At 43.7% G+C, this 19519-nt stretch overlaps 1 protein-coding gene and 1 long non-coding RNA gene across 3 annotated transcripts in view; one reads left to right on the forward strand and one right to left on the reverse strand.

The window, feature by feature from the left end:
* The window catches only part of DOCK11 (dedicator of cytokinesis 11), a 100439-nt gene extending 81882 nt beyond the window's left edge, over positions 1–18557 (forward strand). Inside the window, exons 47-54 of one of the 2 annotated variants that reach the window (XM_077309413.1) lie at positions 704–817; positions 2816–2962; positions 3529–3739; positions 4435–4625; positions 7060–7160; positions 8798–8936; positions 17979–17991; positions 18098–18220. In XM_077309413.1, coding sequence (XP_077165528.1) covers positions 704–817; positions 2816–2962; positions 3529–3739; positions 4435–4625; positions 7060–7160; positions 8798–8936; positions 17979–17984 — 909 coding nt within the window. In that variant the 3' untranslated portion in view covers positions 17985–17991; positions 18098–18220. Of the gene's footprint in view, positions 1–703; positions 818–2815; positions 2963–3528; positions 3740–4434; positions 4626–7059; positions 7161–8797; positions 8937–17978; positions 17992–18097 lie in introns of both variants that reach the window. The other variant, XM_077309412.1, reaches the window with a different exon arrangement.
* Positions 9137–11999, reverse strand: LOC143823259 (uncharacterized). The gene is made up of 3 exons (XR_013226430.1): positions 11932–11999; positions 10085–10333; positions 9137–9851 (listed from the first exon to the last, which is right to left on the reverse strand). It is a non-coding gene; the product is annotated as an uncharacterized LOC143823259 (long non-coding RNA).
* Positions 18558–19519: the final 962 nt, after the last annotated feature.

The raw sequence follows: 19519 nt of genomic DNA on the forward strand, positions 1-19519 counted from the left end.
GCCCAGAAAGGCCCCTCCCGCCCGCCCAGCTTCTTTGACTTGCAGCAGCTCTGTAAGGTCTTCAGGCAGAAAGCAGTCCTTCTCAATATCTGCCACTAGAGATTCTTGGCATTAGAGGAGCCATGGCTCAGTGCTGGAGCATCTGTTTGGCATGCAGAAGGGCCCAGATTGAATCCCCAACTTCTTCATCTAAACGATTAGATAGAAGGCAAGTTGAAATACCTTGAACTGAAACCCTGAAGAGCTGTTGCCAGGTCGAGTAGTTCTGACTAAATATATGGCATCTTCATGCGTCAATTCCATTTAAAAGAATTGATCCTGAGACTGTTCGTAGGCAAAGCATGTGATCTATCAATGAAGCATGATAGCTTCTTAGAAAAGTCTTTCCTAATACCTGCTACCTGAGATATCTTACATAGAGGTATTGGGGATTGATCCTGACACTCTCTTACAGGCACAGCTAGCTGCAGGGATGCATTTTACTACAAAAACCCTGAATTCTGCTCTCGGCAAGAGCTCACCAGTCTCCAGGCCATATATTTACAAACATTTTCACCATCTGGTGACCTTCTCACTAATCAATATTTATCTTTGATTTATTAGTAACGTAAACCTTTTCAGAGATTCTAGATGACAAGAGTTGGATTTTAACTGGAGACCTTGAACGGTTCTGAAGCATCCTTTTATCGTTTTTATCATCCAGAAATTGACTCAGGTGTACAGAACACTTCATGGAGCTTACACTAAAATTTTGGAGGTGATGCAGACAAAAAGGAGGCTGCTGGGCACTTATTTCCGAGTTGCCTTTTATGGACAGGTAAGGGCATCATTTGACCTATCAAATGAGTGACATGGAACCTTGAGAGCCAGTGGGGTATACTGCTTAAGAGCGGCAGACTCTAATCCGGAGAACCGGGTTTCATTCCTCACTCCTCCTCCATGTGCAGTCAGATGGATGACTTAACTGTTCTCACAGAGCAGTTCTCTTAGAGATCTCTTAGCCCCACGCACCTCACAGGGTGTCTGTTGTGAGGAGAGGAAAGTTTTGGTCTCCTTCAGGTAATGAAAAGTGGGGAGTGGGGTATAAAAAACTGGCTCTTCTTCCATTCCTAAAGTCTGCCTGCCTGATCTGACTGTCGGTCCTGGCCCCGACCTGGTGGAATGAGCTCCCGGAGGAGCTATGGGCCTTGCGGAAGCTTACAGCATTCCGCAGGGACTGTCAAACGGAGCTCTTCCGCCAGGTCGCTGGATGAGGCTGGGCCACAAGGAAGATCTGTCCCCCCTTATAACAGCGTGGCAGCAGTAGCATAATGTAATCAGCACCCTCTGTTTTCCATCAACCATCATCCCTCTAGAATGGGTTATCTGGGATAACTTATATAGATATCATTGGAGTTTTTGCCCCATCTGTCTTATTATTTTATTCTGTGTATTACTGTGTATTGGGGATTTATGGATTTTGTTGTATGGTTTTATTTGGGGTTTTATGCTGTAACTTTACTCGAGCTCCGGGGAGAGGTGAGTAACAAATCTAAATAATAATAATAATAATAATAATAATAATAATAATAATAATAATAATAGTAATAATAGTAATAATAGTAATAATAATAATAATAATAATAATAATAATAATAATAATAATAATAATAATAATAATAAATTTCTTGGATCTTGCTATCTTTCTTTACCAGAGCAGTCTTTTTGAATCAGTCTGTAGCATGCACTAAATATTGCAGCCCCACTCCTGGCAGCTTCTAGGCCTAGGCAGTCTTGTGTGCAAAGTCTCTTCAGAAAGTTAAAATTCTGCAACCAGCCAAGGTAGATTTCACACCAAGACTGGCTGAATTTTACAGTCTAAATAGATGATGCAGATGTTATTGATTGCATAATTTCTAGTCCTGTGCAGATCTAGTTCTACAATTATTATTATTTTGCATTATCATAATTTTGGCTTTGTAGAGGTATGACGCAAGCAAATACAGACAACAGGGACGGTTTGTAGTGTCTTCACAAAAAGAGGAAAAAAAACCTATCCCAAGGCTACTAACAGCAATAACAAAACTAATACAGGATAAAGAAAAGTAAAAAGTCTCTTCTTATTATGTAGGTTTATTGTAGCATCCGACCAGAATGGGTTCCAGATATCTCCCGTTTTCAAGGGGAATTTTCCTCAGTGGTTGTTCTTCTCCCTTTTGCTATAATTGGTACTTATAATTGGTACAATACCTGAAAAGGGTATAATCCCAAAATCATGTTCTATTTCATAGTATAATAAAATCCTCCTAAATCTTGTATATATCTTACCTCTATTCAATTTCAAAATGTGAAGAATATACTCCCACCTTTGGCTCTGTACTGTAGGGATGCTAGTAATCCAACTGCTCCCAACCACACCCTATCACCCTAGTTCAGGTATGGCGCAAAGCAGGACATAGAATCACTAATATCACACACACTCCCCCCCCCCCCAGGCATTGGAAATGAGTTAATACATTAGATCCCATGGGTTCCTTCTGGTGGTGCTTCCAGCAGGAACAAGGAGCCCTCCCCTGTCAGCGTGCTTTTATAGCCTTTATACCTTCATAGCTTAAGGGCTGGAAATTAGTTTTAAAAAAAAACCTATACTGTCAGGCAACTGAGTTCTGCTACATGTCCTGGAGTTTTGATGTCTTCCTGTAAAACTTTGTTGTACACAGCTCAAATCAGAATGCTGATAAAAATAACAATTCATTCTTCTAAGACGTGTTTTTGTAATGTCATTATTGGTTACTGGGTTTAACTCAGTGCTTGTATTTTTCTGCGTTAACTACAGGCTTTCTTTGAAGAAGAGGATGGCAAGGAATACATCTACAAAGAGCCCAAGCTGACCGGCCTTTCAGAAATCTCCCTGCGGTTGCTGAAACTTTATGGGGAGAAATTTGGAGCTGAGAACGTAAAAATAATCCAGGATTCAAATAAGGTGGGATCAAAGTGTTTGCATTAGACAGAGCTCCAATTCTAACAAGAGTGGAAACATTCTCAAAAATCCCAGATAATTTTGTTCTAGCAATACTATATCTAGTTCTAGTTTAGGGCAGTGGTCCTCCAGATGTCCATGGACTACAATTCCCATGAGCCCCTGCCAGCAAACATCTGGAGGACCACAGGTTGACTAGCCCTGGTTTAGGGGAAGGATCAGGAAACAATTGAAGGGAACAGGCTGAGGAAGGAAACACCATCTATTCCTCATCTGAAAGAGGTTAGAGAACCTCCAAGCTATTCAGATTCAGCAATGCTTGCAATAAAAGATAAGGGGGAGGTCTTCTGTGTTTGAACTATACCCAGTGAAATTGTTGAGATATATATTTTAATGAAATACTCCCATGTTTTTAAATCCTTTGGAACCCTATTGTATTCTAGGTAATTTCTGTTGTTCATGGTATTTATCATGTGGCTTTTAGGCTCCTGGTTAAATACCCCTGAAGTACAAGTAGCATTGGGTAGGGACTCTTACCTTTTTGATAAACAACCCCTTTCTTCTTTCAGGTGAATGTCAAAGACCTCGATCAAAAATTTGCCCACATTCAAGTGACTTACTTAAAGCCCTTCTTTGATGAGAAAGAGCTTTCAGAAAGGAAGACAGACTTTGAAAGAAACCACAACATCAGCAGATTTGTGTTTGAAACACCTTATACCTTGTCTGGGAAAAAACATGGTAGTGTGGAGGAGCAATGTAAGAAAAGGACTATCCTTACAAGTAAGTTCCTCCTCCTGGAATGCTGGAGAAGGGGATCAGGGCTCTTCTGCTACAAAACCTTCTGTGATGTCAGAGCAGATCAGCCAATGGGCACATGTGATGAGAAGCAGACAGTCAGATTAGAGGCCAAGATAAAATGTAGAATCCAAGAAGGCCCAAAATTAATTGCTGGTATAATTTGTGCCTAGACTGTCAGAAGCTAGAGTTCAGTCACTCTCCTGGCTGTAAAACTAATCAAATTATCTGTTTGGGTAGCTAATGTTGAATTTTAAATTATTTCTCTCACCAGCTAAATTCCAGGTTTAATTGATTAAAGGTTGCAGGCCTGCATGGCACCATGTCTACCTTGCGGGGTCAGACCACTGGTGCATCTAGTCCAGCATCCTGTGTTAAACGTGCCCAAGCAGTTGCCCTGGAGTGCCAACAAACAGGGCATAGAGTCCAGGGTCTTCCCTGTTAGTACTTTTATGCAGACATTCCCTTTAGTAGCCATTGATGATTCCGCAGATCTGTCTAATCCCATCAGAAGAAGGCTACCCTGCCTATAAACAAAGAACTGTTCTGAACTGTATCTTACAAAGTTTGAGTCAAGTGTTCTGCTGCTTCAGACCAACACAGCTACCCACCTGAATCAAAGTTTGATGTGTAACTCTGGCAGCAGCCCCTCTCCAATTCTGTTTGCTATTTCCTGCTAGCGTCCAACTCTTTCCCATACGTTAAAAAGAGGATTCCTGTCAGTCATGAGCATCAGGTCAATCTGAAGCCAATTGATGTAGCAACAGATGAGATAAAGGCAAAGACAGCGGAATTGCAGCAGCTGTGTACTTTGGCTGATCCCGACATGATCCAACTGCAGCTGAAACTGCAGGGTGCTGTCTCAGTTCAGGTAAGATACAACCTTGAAATAATTTCGTGTCTGGATACAGATTTTTTTTTTCTAGGAATCATTAACTGCTTGTTGTTATTGCTTAGCACATAGGCCTGGCACTTACCAAATATGTTTACTACAAGGAACTGCTACATTACTAGACAATGGGGAAGGGGTTGTATACATAGAAGAAGAAGCCGAGTTGGTTCTTATATGCCGCTTTTCTCTACCTGAAGAAGTCTCAAAGCAGCTTCCAATCGCCTTCCCATTCCTCTCCCCACAACAGACACCCTGTGAGGGAGGGGAGGCTGAGAGAGCCCTGATATTACTGCTCAGTCAGAACAGCTTTATCAGAACTATGGCGAGCCCGAAGTCACCCAGCTGGCTGCTTGTAGGGGAATCAAACCCAGCTCACCAGATTAGAAGTCCACACTCCTAACCACTACACCAAGCTGGCTGTAATTACTCCATTTGCATTCATCTTTCATTTCCATGGCTTTCCCCATTGTTATCTTCTTGATAAGATTTTGAACCTTAGCTTATGTGCATCGAACTGTGTGTTTTGTTGGAGGTCTCCAGTAAACTGCTATTTACAGGCTTACATGTAATAACTATAAAAGTAATAGAATTCATGGTAATAAGGTGCCAAGCTATGTTGGCAGACTCATGATGCTGGCTGTGGTTAGTGGATTGGACACATGGAAATAGAGAAAGGGGCCATATAAGGAAAAGTTTGCTTTTGAGTTGGGTGGCATATGCACTGCAGAAATGGAGACAGAGTTATGAGAGATGCTGTCCTGTGCAGCTGTTTTTGGTATCCCTCTGCTAAGACTGTTACAGCCATACGCAAAGCAGTTGTTAAATGGGAAGGAACCAAGGGCTGCTAGACAATGATCTTACATCCCACTTTTTCTTGTACAGATTCTTTGATTCTCCACCTTCTCTCTCCTTCTGGCAAATGGTGGTATGGATGTTTTTAGGCTCATGTAGAAGGAGCGTCAAAGGACATGGGCCATCACTCAGAATTGGGTGTTAGGCCAGCTGCTCCCTTCCATCTTCCATGCTGTGCAGTAGGACATTCTTGCATTTCATGTCTTCCTCTCTTGACTCAGATTTGCACATGATCATCGTCCCAGATACAGTGCCCTCTAATGAAGCCAGTTCACACTTTCAGCCATCAGTTGTCAAGGGCTGGCTAACACATATATGACCATCACCTGTTGACTGAAAAATGCAGTTGTAGCTTGCATGTGTCAAACAGTTTTAACACCACAAACACATGTTCCCTTTCCTCTCCTAAAATGCAGTGTACTTGATTCACCCATTCAGCAGCCAGTCAGATGTCACAAACTTAGGCTAATCTCTCACAGGTGACAAGAAAACCTGAGACATTCCTCTTAGGAAAAGGTTCAGAGTTTTATTGTGTTCAAGAGGGTTTTATTGTGTTCAAGAGCTTTTCCAGTCTTGGGATACATATACACACCCCCTGCCCAAAGCAACAGATCAATTTTCCACCATTTGCTCTTCCCATGGCAGAAGGCCTTTTGTCAACAAAGAACTGTCAGAGCAAAGCAAAAGTTACAGCTTATATACCTGGAGGCCAGATCAGAGATAACATCCTGAAGGACATTCTCCTTTTCCTGGGAACTGGCTATGTGTGGGCAGTGAGTCCTGCCAGGAAGAAGGAGGGCAAAAGGGAGAGACAGGAAAACAAGAGACATCCCATGGATTCTTGGAACGTTGGTTCACCTCTTACTGGAATACATGGCATTGAGTGGGTAATGACATGATAGAAAATAAACATTAATTGTGTGATGTACTTCCATATGAGAACCAGGTAAACACACAGTAATCCTGGGCAGAGAAGTCAAATGAGGCAAGTCTGAATTTGACGTGCTCTGGAAAGATCAGGCAACTAACCCCTAGAACAGCTTTATATATCCCCACTTTCATACCTACAGGACCTTCTCTGTTGTAGATGTTCACACTGTTGCTGAGCCTTTTGAGCTTTAGGCATCAGGCAAAAACACTTTTGTTGCTCCAGGATTTTATGAATTGTCATTTGTTGACTTTGTTGTTGGACCTGATTCTTTTTAGACTTGCCTCTTTTCTGTTGACTTTAATTTCTCATATACTGCTGCAACGTTCATTGGTCTCCTCGCTTTAGTGTTACACTGTTTGAACCATGTGCCTTCCGATCATACTCTGGGACTCATTTCCTTTTTCTCTGCACTGTTGATTTAACCTTGTTGGTTTCAATGCTTAAAAAAAAAATCTGTTTGCTGTTTAAATGATATAACCTGCCCCAGGAGATTTTTAGATTATGTACGTCATCCGTTTTCAGGTAAGAATGTGGTTTATTAATGTGTTCAATCAACACCTCAAATAAATGCATGCGTTCTTTCTCGGTTGAAATCCCAAACCCAGCTGAGTCTCTATTTGCACTTCCCAGGTCAATGCCGGTCCGTTGGCCTACGCAAGAGCTTTCCTGGATGACCGGCACTCCAGTAAATATCCCATCAAGAAGGTGAACGAGTTGAAAGAGATGTTCAGGTAGATTGCCCAAGTAATTGGCTTCCTGCTGCATTTTTAAATGGGTGGACCAGGCACTGTGGTTTTCTGCTTTGCAGCCTCCTTGCCACCACCCCAGTACAACCGAAGCAGAATGTGCTTACAGAACGCAAGAAGAGCAGAAGGAAAGTCTACACCCAAATGACCCTAACTCTATTAAGAAAAGTTGAATACTGTAATGCGGAGGTAGTCAACCTGTGGTCCTCCAGATGTCCATGGACTACAATTCCCATGAGCCCCTGCCAGCAAACGCTGGCAGGGGCTCGTGGGAATTGTAGTCCATGGACATCTGGAGGACCACAGGTTGACTACCCCTGCTGTAATGGACTTGCCTACTTACGTGTGCTAGTCAAGAAGTGAAGAGGGGATATTCCTTGCCAAAGCCCGCCCTCCCCTCTTTTCCCTCATTGGAAATCTTTATCCGTTCTTCCATCTTGCTGATTTCTTAAGAGTTCTCCAGCCCACATATTTTCAGACTTATCTTTGTTTTGGTAGAGAGTAGGAAGTGGCATTAAGAAAGAAAGCTGAGGTTCTGGGGTTTGGGAGATTTCATATAGCCATTGAGAAACACATCTTTGAGCATAACCAATTACAACAGAACCGGCATATGGCACTGCGCCTACGGAACTTGTTCAGTGTCTGCCCCAGATGTCGGTAGCTGTTTTCCTTAAATTAAAATTGGAGGCATGTTACCCGCTCACTCACAAGAGATTTGGTTTGGAGTTCATACGAACTATCAACTCCAGGAAGAGTCCACTCCCTTTGTTGCCGGCTGAAGAAGAAGAAGAAGAAGAAGAGTTGGTTCTTATATGCGGCTTTTCCCTACCCAAAGGAGGCTCAAAGCAGCTTACAGTTGCCTTCCCATTCCTCTCCCCACAACAGACACCCTGTGAGGTGGGTGAGGCTGAGAGAGCCCTGATATCACTGCTCGGTCAGAACAGCTTTATCAGTGCCATGGTGAGCCCAAGGTCACCCAGCTGGTTGCATGTGGGGGAGCGCAGAATCGAACCTGGCATGCCAGATTAGAAGTCCGCACTCCTAACCACTACACCAAACTGGCTCTGAAGCCAGCCCAGAACAATAATTAGAGCAGAGATACAATATACAGCCATCTTGGGAGGTCTTGTTGCTTAGCTGCCCACATGAGGAACAGCCTTCTCTGGGTGAAGTGGCATTTCAGGCTCATATAAGCCTTTATTTAATTACTTGTAATGCCACACTAGCGATTCTCTTAGGGCATATGTGTCTATCCCAGTACATAGTTTGGCAATTGTGTAAGAAAATCCTTTCAAATGCAGCATCCATGAGTCGCACCACTAACCATCATTCCCATCATATCCCTGCACAAGTACGGGACAGTTTTGTGCCATGTAAGATCTTTGCATAGAATAGCCACATAGATGGTTGGGAAGGCTTTTTAAATCCATCTTCTTGGCCAAGCATTATAAAAGGTAGATATTCCAATCAGGCCAGAGGTACCCTCTGCTCTCCAGGCTTAACTATTTCTTCTCTTCCTTACGCCTAACAATAAAATAATGTATAGTGTTGCCCAGTTGGACTCTGGACCTTGCGGATAGCTCTGTCTGTATTTATAAGGGCCATTTTTCCCCCACCAACAGGAAATTTATACAAGCTTGTGGAATTGCTCTTGAGCTCAATGAACGGCTAATCAAAGAGGACCAAGCAGAATACCACGAAGGGCTGAAGTCCAACTTCAGAGACATGGTGAAAGAGCTTTCGGACATCATACATGAACAGGTAGATACTGGGGAGGCCACTCTGAAAACAAATGCATAGATAATTACTCCAAACGTTACTGTAAAAAGGCACCCAAAAGTAGACTGCTGGTTTTTGTTACGAAGCAGGCCAGGAGTGTGCTTTTTGTTTTGTTTTGACAGTTCAGCCAAAGCCAAATGACCGTGTGGTGAACTTGTAGGAGTTTCAACAGAAATTATTTTGTTAGTATGCATATAACTGATCAGGTACCTTCTTGGGATCAGGACTGTAAGTATCTGGCAGCAGCGACAGCAAAATCCAAGCTTTGCAATAAGGGAATCCAGACCGCATTGTCAGAATAAGTGATGCAATTAAGCCAATAGTATATTAGTGCCCTTTAAAGTCATGGGCCACATTCCGTTCCCAATTTGAAAGCTTACATTCCTTCAGGCAAAGGCTACAGGCTTGTACCCATATTCAGCAGATAAGCGGGGGAACTGGCAAAAGGGTAGAAGAAAGGGGTGGGGGCTGGAGTGTTCAAGCAAGATCCTGTCGTATTCTTGGCTTCCAACTCTAGATCTCAGCCACTTCTCTTAGCCAGAGGGAGCTAGTGACTTGAGGTGGGGAGCCCATGCTGCTTCCATCCTCTCTTACTGCCTTGCAATGGTGCCTTGGATGGCAATGAAATGGAATTGCAAGGAGGACAAAATGAAGCACAAGTTCTCTCAAAGCAAACTGGAAGATGTAGAGGTTCTTCAGGCCTCCATTTTCCGCTTTTGATCTTGAGTTGATAAGAAGAAGAAAAAAAAGTGATCCTCAGGGATATAAAACGGCTTTGCATCCTTAGTTTCCAGTTCTCTCTTGGTTCTCTGCTGTTTGATTTGCATAGTGACAGCTGATAAACATGACAGCTTCTGCATTCCGTTAATATTCAAATAGGCGAACAGTTTTCCATGCCTGCAAAATGAGTAATGGGACTATTAAGAGCCCTTTGGAACAGGCTCTTATTGTTTGCACAATCAGATCAGATCATTGTGCAAACAAGCTATTGGGGGCTTTTCTTTCCTTCCCTTTCCCTCATAGCGGTTGGTGAGTGGAAGAAATCCAAATGACATTATATGGCTTATCCTAATACTTATGCATTTAAAAATTCTACTGACTGACTCACAGAGGGTATGCGGAACACATACCTGCTCTGGGGCTACTTGGCCAAAGCCCCCTCTCTGTTGTGTTTGGACTGCTTGGCAGGGTCCCTGTGACATTGCGAATCCATTCTTCCGTATGCCATAGACATGGTGTCCAAGGTGTGCTTCCTTGTTCTTCAGGAGTAGTCTGTGGTCCTTCCCATTTGAAGTAGGAAATTATGGCTCTATAGGGATGTGGATTCCACCACTTTTTAATGCTGTATTTCCCATTGCAGGGGCTGATGATGATACCCCCTGGGGAAACAAATTTCTTTTCAAAATGAATTATTTAATAAGAAAGATAACACGGAATAAAATCCTTTACAGATCCCAGTTTTGTTTCCACGACACTTTAAGAGTCTCTAACATGGTGGGCCTTCACTAGTCCCATGCAACAACAATGTAGATTAGGAAACTTGGAAAAATTATCACTCTGCAAATGTTCACGGCAGAGTGGACATTGGGAGCAGAGTCTCGTAGGGCGGTGTTCCCCATCGGCCAATGCCCAGTACCAGGCTGTGGAGGCCTCGGTACCGGGCCATGGCGGGGGGGAGGGAGGCGCCAGCGGCGCCGCCCGCAAACCAGCAGGCAGGCCTCCCCCCCCACGGTGCACGCTCGCTGTGCCAGGAGGGATCACTACCTCCCGGCGCAGTGAGCACTGCACTGTGGGGGGGGGAGGCGCTGGCACCAGCATGCTAGTGGGCATTTGTGGGTGCTGGCGCACTGCTGCCCACATATGCGCAGGCGCAGACGTGCCACACCGGTGCATTTGCGGTCGCCCGCGCCCGTGCTTCCCACTCCCGCAGCATGGTGCTCACTGCACCGGGAGGCAACCGATCGCCCCCAGCGCAGTGAGCACTGCACCATGGGGGGGAGGAGGCACACCTGCTGGTTTGCGGCTCCCTCTCCCCTCCGGTCCCCAGGCCTCCCTCTTCTCCCCCCCCCCGGTCCCCAGCCCAAAAAAGGTTGGAGACCACTGTCCTAGAGGATACTCTGACACTCTACCACTAGGACATATATAGTTTTTGAAAAGGGAAACTTCTACACCAGTGGTTCTCAACCTTCCTAATGCCATGGCCCTTTAATACATTTCCTCATGTTGTGGTGACCCCGAACCATAAGATTATGCAAGTGTTCTTTCACAGAAATTAAACCGAAACTGACCAATGGTGTGAAGATCCATTGTTCATGATTGTATATCAATTGGGTTTTTTTCCGGGTTTCTCAGTTCAGTTCTGCCTCTTGTCCCACCATGCCTATCTTGCTCTTTTCCGCTGCTCCAGACAGACGAACGCTCTAACTCGATCTACCCCGCAAGGCTGTTGTGTGGATGAAATGTAAGAGGAGCGATGTCAGCCACTTTGGGACCCCTTTGGAGAGAAGGGCTGCTCGCCCTTCCACAACCCCTGTGAAAGGGTCGTTCGACCCCCAAAGGGATTCTGACCCCCAGGTTGAGAACCACTGCTCTACGCTGTTCTCCATATCTTTGAGATGCTTGCTGAGGCTTCAGTATCTGTCTGTGATATATTTAGTAAACATGCTGCCTGAGGTAGCTGGCCCTATTGGTATCTCTCTGAATTACACATCTGCTCAGAGCTTTTTTCTGCAGCCTTCATGGTTGGATTGCTTTTAATGGACATCTGCAATGCAGCAACCTGGTTGAATGAGCCGCGTTTGTCTGCCACTGTGCCATAGATTTTATCTCCTAGAGAGAGGTTACTGTGGGTTGAGTGATACTTCAATCTGTTTTTCTGCTGTATAAACCCACACCCTCCTCCATGGTGAATTATTTGATTATTCTCCTAGGTGTGACTGCACAGAAACCGCAAAGATGAAAACAGGGTTGCGCTTACCTGTTACTGTTGTTCAAGTAGTCTTCTGTGCAGTCACACAGCCCTCCCTCCTTCCCTGCTGTGGGCTGCTTAACGAATTGATTGCCTGATCGGGCGGCAGGAAGAACTAACCCCACCCACATCATGTGACTTTGGGCGGGAAAGTCACCCTCTGTGAGGGGAAGGGTGATCACTCTTGGGAGCTTCTAGAAGTTCATATTTATAGCTTACTAGCTGTTTCTCCATGGCTGGTCTGCAATTCCGCAGTGCCCATGTGTGACTGCACAAAAGACTACTTGATGAACAACAGTTACAGGCAAGTTCAACTCTGTTTTCTTCCCTTTTTCTGAATATAACCATACATTAAACACAATAAAATATACAAACAAAAAACCCTCCATATTCTGCAGAGCCCAAGTCTGGTACATGCATTCATTTAGAAGACTTGTGCAAAGTTCCCCTTGCAAAACAGGAACTGGAAACTTCATGGAGAAACAAGAACAGTCTGAAACCAAAAATACCTTTGTAAAGAGTGCAGTGGGGATTTCCTCAAACAAAAAAAAGGTATTCAGCTACAAACTCCACAGCATTGTTTCTTTGAAGTTGTTCAAAACTGCATGAGCTCAATACATTACTACTTTAAAATCAAGAAACACTGGTGAAATCTTAACTGTGTCCTAACTCAGACATGAACATGTGTTGATCTGGACAGACTCTTAAGCTTTGGTAGCCAAGGCCTTTGTTTGCCTAAGGGCAAGCTGAAGATTCAACACGCCCTGCCTCAACTTGGAAGCTGTCCCCAGAATACCTGGGAGCATTCTTACCATTCATACTAATGGCTCGTGGTGCTGGTGGCTGGTTTTTAACACTTGAAATTTCTTCAAATCTGTGTCTGGAGCTCTTTGCATCCAGACATTGCTACAAACTTGGGTTGCCAGTCTCCAGGTGGTGACTGGAGGTTACCTGCAATTACAACCGATCTCAAAGTGACAGAGATCAGTTCACTTGGAGAAAATGACCTTGCCCTCCTTGGGTTCCACCCCCAAATCCCCAGGTGTCAAGAGGACCTTTATTGGCATAAAATCTCCAGGTGTTTCCCAACCTGGAACTGGCAACCCTACTATAATCACACTAGGATTCTAACTCCTCACCAGAAAGTCTTGCTTTGTAACTATTACCAGACCTTTACACATTTTCTTTGTTTGTAGGAGCCAGGTTCATTGTTCAGTTGTGTATTTAAAAATTTAGTCACCACAATTAAATCTCTGTGCACCATATGAGCACATGGAGACTTGTGGAGCCTCGATTGCAGTTCTTACATGAGAAAAAACACAGTGATACAAAAATATGTGTAAAATGTGTGCCAGAATTATGAAAATTCCACCAAAAAAAGTACACACCATAAAAAATTATAGAAATGCATAAGCTGTACATGCAAACAACAATACATTTAAAGATGTATCAGAAATCAGAGATTCTATGTGTAGTTCCTAGAACAAGGACTAGGACTAGTCACGCCACGCCCTTTTGGGGAATGGTGGGTAAGAGTCTAGATCAGGGGTAGTCAAACTGCGGCCCTCCAGATGTCCATGGGCCACAATTCCCAGAAGCCCCTGCCAGCAAATGCTGGCAGGGGCTTCTGGGAATTGTGGTCCATGGACATCTGGAGGGCCGCAGTTTGACTACCCCTGGTCTAGATAGATAAATAGGAAAGCCGCAGAAGCTTAGGCAGCCATTCATATATTCCTGCAATATTCTAGGAATGTTTTAAATGAATTGTTTTATTTAGCTCACTTTGCAGCAACAAACTGGTTCTTAACACTGCTTATAAAGAAATGCAGGGAGACAGTACTAAGCAGCAGAAGCTGGATTCTGTTACACCGTGTGTGGGTTTCCTAGCTTCTCTCTCTCTCTCTCTCTTTCCCTCTCTGATGTTGCCAGTGACAAATGTAGTATAGGCACTGCTATTTAAATAATATCTCACTGCTCCAAACAGTGTTTCTGGATTCTGTAATGAAACTCTGAACTGCCTTTTGTTAACTGTTACAAGACCCAGAGCACTCAAGAATGCCTTTGGGATGAATCTTCTAAGGGAATATTTTGATTCTCAGTGGCACACATAATTAATACTCTGGAAACTAAAAGTACATTGTTTTATCCTTCTTTTGAATTGGCTTCTGCTAGGGATACATATGGAATCTTCAGGTTGCTCCCTTGACTTGAGGAGTTCTGAATCACAAGTAGCATTTACCAGAACGGAACTTGTAATGTCAGAATCCAAGATTCTTCCCGAGTTGTTTTCCCATGCAAAAACAAAAAACATACAAAACCTTGTTGATTTGTATGCTGCAGAAAAAGGCAACTGTGATCCTCTGTAACACAGAAACCCGTTTAAATCTATCCCATTGTATGCAATAAAGGAGGGGGGAAATCAGTTTTAGCACACAAGAGGTTAAAGGGACTTATTTATTTATTATATTTATATACCGCCCTCCCATTGCAGCTCATGGCGGTTTACAGAGAACATGAACAGAGAACAATAATGCAAGGTTCTGCATGCCCACGTTCCCACCCCCGAGTCTTGACTTGTCTAGTCAATCCCAGGTAATCAGATCTAAACGTCCCTCTGGGTCAGAACAAACACAGCCATTCCTTGCAGGTAGTGATGTCTTAACGCTTTTCGTAAAGTGTTGTTGTTTTTGCTGCAGGCTCCCTATGGGCAGGGATTTTCCATTAATGTTGAAGGAGTGTCTCAGAGGTGGAGTTTTTAGCTTGTCCTTCCTGCTGTAAACCTCTTTCTGTGGAGTTGGTGTGTGTCACTTCCATGTTAGATTCACCATCTGTGGCTTCGAGGAGTTTGTCTCCAAGGGAAGATAGGCGTGCTGTGATTGCATCCTGTTCTGACCTGGGCAACTTCCCAAATGAGTGTAGAAGCTCCTCCTCTATTGAGTTGTCCAAGCTTGATTATCCCCCCTCCGCCAGTCTCTCTGGAGCTTTTCAGGTTAGGCTGTCTGCTTAAGACCTGTTTCGCAGGATTTTGTTCCCATGAACATCTCTCCCTCGAGCGTGTCTTTAAATTGGTTAGGGGACTAATAACTGTGTTTTTAAATACTCTTTGGGAACACCCCCAATTGCTCCAATCTTCCCCTCTGCGCCAAAATTAGTTTGGGAATTGTTGCACTCCGAAAGGTTAACAGTACTTTCATAGTTTGGTTCAGGCTGCTCGAAATCTCTGTAGTATTCAAATCAATAGAGTTTATCGGTTGTTTAAAATAAGTGTTTGGTCGCTTGGAAGTGGTTTATGGAACCAACTTATTAGCTGCCCCCACGTGGGACCCCCACCCTGACAGCCCTCCAGACTTGAAAGTTTGGGCTGCACGCATCCAGACAGCTTGGCCAAGCATCATGGATGTGGCTAAAGAATACAAAAAGCATGCAGATAAGAAGCACTGTCCGAAGTTCCCCTGTAAGGTGGGGGAACAGGCGTATTCCTCCACCATTTCCACAGTCAACAGCCATCCCACAAATTGGGACCCTGATTTGTGGGGCCATTTACTGTTTCCCATGTTGTTAATGAGGTAGCAGTAGAGTTTTCTCTACCTAATAAAAAAGTTCACCCTATGTTCCACTGTAGCATGCAGCGCCAAGCTCCTGAACTTGATAAATAGCATTCTGTACTCTGGTGCACACAGATGAGCACACTCACTATGAGGTCAAGCAAATCCTGGCCTATAGGATAAACAGAGGCAAACTCCAGTATCTTGAGGATTGGAAGGAATTTCCCATTGGGGACAAGGAGTAGGTGGAGGCTGCTCATGTTCAAGCACCCAGGCTGGTCAGGGCCTTCTACTCAGCCTATATATTGAAACTTTCCCTGTTGGCTGTCATTGCAGGAGGCTAATCTTAGGATGGCAGAATCCTGTGGTTTCTGACATTATTTAGGATGTTTATGTAACTGGGATATGTAGTTTCATCCATGTGTAGGAGATGGAGGCAGATTGTCTCGTTTATTGGAGTTTATGACCCTGATGTTCCTTCTTGCATTTCCGTTCCCCCCCTCCCCTCTTTCTCACCTCTCAGCAACTAATTTGCTTCATTCCTTTTCCCTTCTCCCTTGAAGCCAGATTCCCATCTCTATTTTAAAACTGTTTGATGTTTCCCCATCCTCACTGGATTCCCACAGGAAGGGGGAAAACAGGGTTTGGGATACATGCTAAGACCTTTGTCCACGACCCCAGTTTCAACAATACCTTGATGAGAGTACTTTCTTGCTTAATAAAGCAATCTGACTATTCACCAAGAATTTGCTTTTCTGAGTAACTGAAGATTCTCACAGCCATTTTACAGCAACCACTGCACTGATGGCTGAGGGTTCATGGTTCACCTCCAGGATCTGCCATGCCCCAAACAAGAGGCAGATTTCAGCAGGAGCCATAAATTAAAACATTTGGACATTCTTCCTAGCAGTACAATCAGAAAAGGGGGGAATTGCCTCAATTATCACTCACATTTTTATGAGACATCACATGGTACCCATGGGTGGGCATTTTCACAAACGCTTGCTATACACTTCAGGAACGTAGGTGGGGCCATTGCAAAGGCCAAGCAGTTTTGTATGCTTTATCCTCCCTTTCCACCCTTGGATGATTTCCACAGGGCTTCCATGGTGTTAAGAGGAGGGGTTTTCCCAGGCTTCCCTAGAGCAATTTAGTGCTTAAGTTTCTGGAGTTTTCTCAGTTTTGTTCAGATGTTTCTGAAACCTGATTTGCTTCAAGTTTTGGGGAAAGTTAACAGTAAAGCCGTGTATGTGGGAAAGTTACAATATTCCTGCCTACATTCCTTACCCTGTCCTTGTGTCAGCCATCCCTCCCCTCCAGCTTGCTTTTAACAATGAGTGCAATGGATTCTGTGAGTTCCCAACTTTTTAAAAGTGTTTAGCTCCTTCCAAAGCAGAAAAAATCAATGGATAAATACATCTCTGCCACAGAAGGAAGTTGGGACGACGCAGACCCTGTGACACTTCATGTTATAACAATATGAAATTGACATTTAAAAGATTCTGTAGTGGTGGCGGCTGCTGACTGGGACAACAGAACTGCAGAAGAAACTGCGTGTCGAAGCCTCATTGCCACTGCATTGTACTTGGCAGCTGCACTGGTTATGGGGAAACAGTTTTGATGTGGAAATCATTTCAGTCTTTGTGGACTTTATTCTCCCCCCACACACACACACACACACCTTTGATAGATTAGAGTGTTTTATTCCTTATGGGTAGTCTTGTACGTAATTCCCCTTTAGTGTCTTGCAACTCGCTTTATTTGTTCTCTTGTTTTATCCCTCCATTTCCCCTTGAGTCACTATCAGCATGCATAATTGGTGGGCGCTGTGCATAATCCTGCAGGGATGCCGCACGCTCATCAGCTCCGTAGAGCCGCGGAGCTGGCCAAGGAGCCCCCCCCCCACCTTAGTTGGAGAGCGGCATGTCGCTCCCCGCCATTGTGCGGTGGGGGCCCCCCCACTGCTGCCACCTCCAGGCAGTGCACCAGGCTTTCCAGCCCCAGCATTTTGCGTGCACGCTACGCTGGGTCAGTCCACGTACAGCAGGGGATTCCCTCCCCCGTGCATATGCCAGCCTGGTGTGGCTGCCGCCGTGCATAATGGGTCATAAGATGGATTGTCTCAATAAAGAAAGGCACTGCCTTCAGTTCACAAGACCTGACTGAGGCTGCTAAGGATAGGAGAAGCAACTTGATGAGCACATAATACAGGTATTATGATATGTATGTGTATCTTCCCCAATCCTTTGTTTATGTGCTTGGTTTTGTCTCCTGCAGCAGCCATTTTGGTCTTGCCTTCTCCTCCTGCAAGAACCATTTTGCAATGGCAGCTGCCACCCTGCCTCAGAATCCTAAAGGTTTTCATAGGCTCAGAAAGGCCAGATCTCACGTAGCACTGAGGTTTTGTAGTCAATGCTCTTCTTAAAAGCTTAGTAAACATTTGAAGCAATCATCGTTGCTAAATTATTTATCTTTTTTTGTTTTTTTTTAATGCTGCCTTTGCAATAACAGCTCTGAAGACAAGGTTGGATAACATCATGTTATATTTCCTTCAAGTTGTCGAAATAACTTTTGTCACTGCAAAAACTGGAGTATTTTGCTGAACTTGTCTTCTCGGCTTTTCATTCTAGATCTACCAGGAAGACACAATCCATTCTTCATGGATGCACAACACCTTACATGTGTTCTGCGCCATCAGTGGGACGTCAGGAGATGGTTACAGCTCACTCAGATCGACACCCGACCTGTAAAAGAGCCTTAGGAGTAACTCGATATTTTACAGCTCTTTCTCAGGAAAATTTGCACCGTGACCTGAATTCCTCAACTTTCACATACATGACCAGTATATATATATATATTTTTTTTTTTCAGAGCAGCATCAACATACTTTCAAACAGGGTACTTGCTAATTATAAAAAAGCAACCATGGAAGTGCCTCCTGGTTTTCTTTTGTATCTTTTGCATTATTAAATCTATGCAAGATGTCCAAAGGCACTTGTCAGATCATGATATACTGATGAACTTTAAAATGGTAACATGTAAAGTTGTACAATGGAATATAATTAAAGTGTAAAACTGTTTTGTATATAAGTTGGCTGTGGTATGTAAAATTTAATATAGGTTATGTCCCATATGCCAAAAAAAGTATCCACTTTATACCTCGAGCAATCAATACTGTTTTTCTGAACAAGTTTTCATTTCATTTCATTCATTCATTCATTCATTCATTCATTCATAAATTCTCCTGACTGTGCTTGTTTCTCCCCCTTAGTTCCTCTGACCCCAAATTCAGGAACAGAAAGCCCGTTGTCAGGTTCTAGATCTAATTTAAGTTTCTTGAAGAGATCTTGATGGTTTTGTCTTCATCTGAAAAGGCTAGGAACCAAAATGTAAGAATATTTTAGAAACTGCCAAACATGAATACATGAAGCAGCTGCTCCTCTCTTATAAAGAATCTGTCACAGCTGTTTCCTCTTGGGTACATGGAGCTGAGGACTTGAGTCTCATCACCCCCACCCCAAATTAAAAAGTGGCTCCAGAAACATTTATTTAGTTAAAACATTTCTATCCCACCTTTCTTCCAGAGAATCCAAGGCTGTTTTTTTGCTGTTCTTGTTGATATTTTTGGACAACTTTAAAACACATTAACCAAATTAAAAATACATGTAACTCCCGTGCTTTATCTTTTGAGCTGTATCATCTAGGAATTCCAAGATTACCAATTTGTTCCAGCAAAAAGGGAAGCGAGAATGCTACAGTTGACCACTTCTTCTTTAACTTTTAAATTACCTTATTTTTTTACACCAACAATGATTTGCAGAGGATATGCAAATCAGTGGTTTGAAGGGGAAAGGGGAGATTGTGTGTGTGTGCAACCGTGCACACAAAACCTGCACTTACTGGTAGCTTAGGAAATGAAACCCTACCTTAGTATAAGCCAGACCATTGGTACTTTTATTGTAATATGGTCCAACATGATTGGCAGTAGCTTTACTAGGCTCAGGGAGAGAAAAATCTCAGTTCTGTGATCTGTGAAATTGGAGATGGAGTCT

This window comes from Paroedura picta, chromosome 13 (genome assembly GCF_049243985.1).
Source record: "Paroedura picta isolate Pp20150507F chromosome 13, Ppicta_v3.0, whole genome shotgun sequence".
NCBI lineage: Eukaryota > Metazoa > Chordata > Lepidosauria > Squamata > Gekkonidae > Paroedura > Paroedura picta.